Consider the following 1,456-nt stretch of genomic DNA (forward strand, 5'->3'; position numbering starts at 1 on the left):
TTGCAAAATAAAGCCACTCTACAATGAGATAAGGGAAGCCTGCAAGAGGAATTATCACCCAAGCCAGGAAATTGCAATAGATGAACGAATGGTTGCCTCAAAAGCGCGCACTGGTCTCAAACAGTACATGAAAAACAAGCCGACTCGTTGGGGATACAAGCTCTTTGTCCTTGCAGAATCCAAGAGTGGATACACCTGGGACTTTTTTGTGTATGAAGGGAAGATGCAGGGAAGCAGTGGCAAGGGGCTCAGTTATGAGTCTGTGATGGACCTCGTAGACACTCGGTTGCTGGGCACTGGCTACAAACTGTTTGTGGACAATTTTTACACAAGTCCAGCCCTTTTTCGCGACCTCCTTCAAATGAGGATCTGGGCATGTGGAACCATCCGCCCACATGTAATTGGATTTCCAAAGACCAAATTAAACACTCTAGACTCAAAATCCCTCCGCGGAAGCATGCGCTGGATCAGAAAAGACTCACTCCTGTTTGTCCAGTGGCGAGATACGAGGGATGTCTATATGTGTTCATCACTCCACACGGCCCATGCAGGTGATACAGTCTGCAGGAGGGTCAAGGGTGCAGATGGGCAGTGGGCAGTGAAGGAAATCTGTGTTCCTCCAGCTGTAAAGGATTACAACAGGTGCATACTATATATTCAGCCATGTTATAAACTTTTTCGTGTGCTTGGTATAATAATGTTTTGCCTAAACATTTTGTTTTTTCTGTCCATCCAGATGCATGGGAGGAGTGGACCTCTCTGATGCTTTGATTGGGTACTACACAGTGCTACACAAGACGCAGAGATGGTACAAGACATTCTTCTACCACTTCATGGACATTGCCATTGTGAACGCCTACCTGCTTCATAAAGCAATTGCTTTGGTCAAGGGAGAAACACCAATGAATCAGAAGGCGTTCAGAGAGACCCTTGTGGAGGAGTTGGCTGAGGCGGGGTCCCCGTCCACACCTGTACCACCTCCTGCTCCGCGTAGACGAAGCCACTTACCGGTCTATATCAGCGGGCACAGCACTGAGGGTCGTCTGAGGTGCAAGCACTGTCAAATGAAGACACCAACAAAGTGCCGCACCTGTGATGTGCCGCTGTGCTTTGTACTGAAACGAAACTGTTACACAGACTGGCATGACCAAAATAACTTGTAGGGATTCCTCGTGTGTATATTTATATATACTGTATTTACATATATATATCCCTTCTTTTTCCATACATGCCTGTAGTTACAGGGGGGGGGGGGGGGGGGGGGGTGGAAGCTGGCGGAAGGCGGGGTCACCCTGGACAGGTCGCCAGACTATCGCAGGGCCGACATGTACAGACAGACAATCATTCACGCTTCCAGTCAAACCTAAGGGCAATTTAGAGTCACCAATCAACCTGAGCTGCAGGTCTGTGGACTGTGGGAGGAAGCCAGAGACCCCAGAGAGAACCCACACAGACA

At 48.7% G+C, this 1,456-nt stretch overlaps 1 protein-coding gene across 1 annotated transcript; it reads left to right on the forward strand.

Moving 5' to 3' along the window:
* The first annotated feature begins 12 nt into the window (after nucleotides 1-12).
* LOC121964333 (piggyBac transposable element-derived protein 4-like) lies at nucleotides 13-1,221 on the forward strand. The gene is made up of 2 exons (XM_042514545.1): nucleotides 13-642; nucleotides 737-1,221. The coding sequence occupies exons 1-2, from the start codon at nucleotides 89-91 to the stop codon at nucleotides 1,161-1,163; spliced, it is 981 nt and encodes a 326-aa protein (XP_042370479.1). The 5' UTR covers nucleotides 13-88; the 3' UTR covers nucleotides 1,164-1,221.
* Nucleotides 1,222-1,456: the final 235 nt, after the last annotated feature.

The sequence above is a fragment of the Plectropomus leopardus genome, unplaced genomic scaffold (genome assembly GCF_008729295.1).
Source record: "Plectropomus leopardus isolate mb unplaced genomic scaffold, YSFRI_Pleo_2.0 unplaced_scaffold15278, whole genome shotgun sequence".
NCBI classification, from domain to species: Eukaryota; Metazoa; Chordata; class Actinopteri; order Perciformes; family Serranidae; genus Plectropomus; species Plectropomus leopardus.

Bases quoted from the DNA above. Each gene is read 5' to 3' on its own strand.
- LOC121964333 (XM_042514545.1), top strand. From the start codon at position 89: ATGGTTGCCTCAAAAGCGCGCACTGGTCTCAAACAGTACATGAAAAAC. The intron at 643-736 runs GTGCATACTATA...CTGTCCATCCAG, and splicing joins GCTGTAAAGGATTACAACAG to ATGCATGGGAGGAGTGGACC.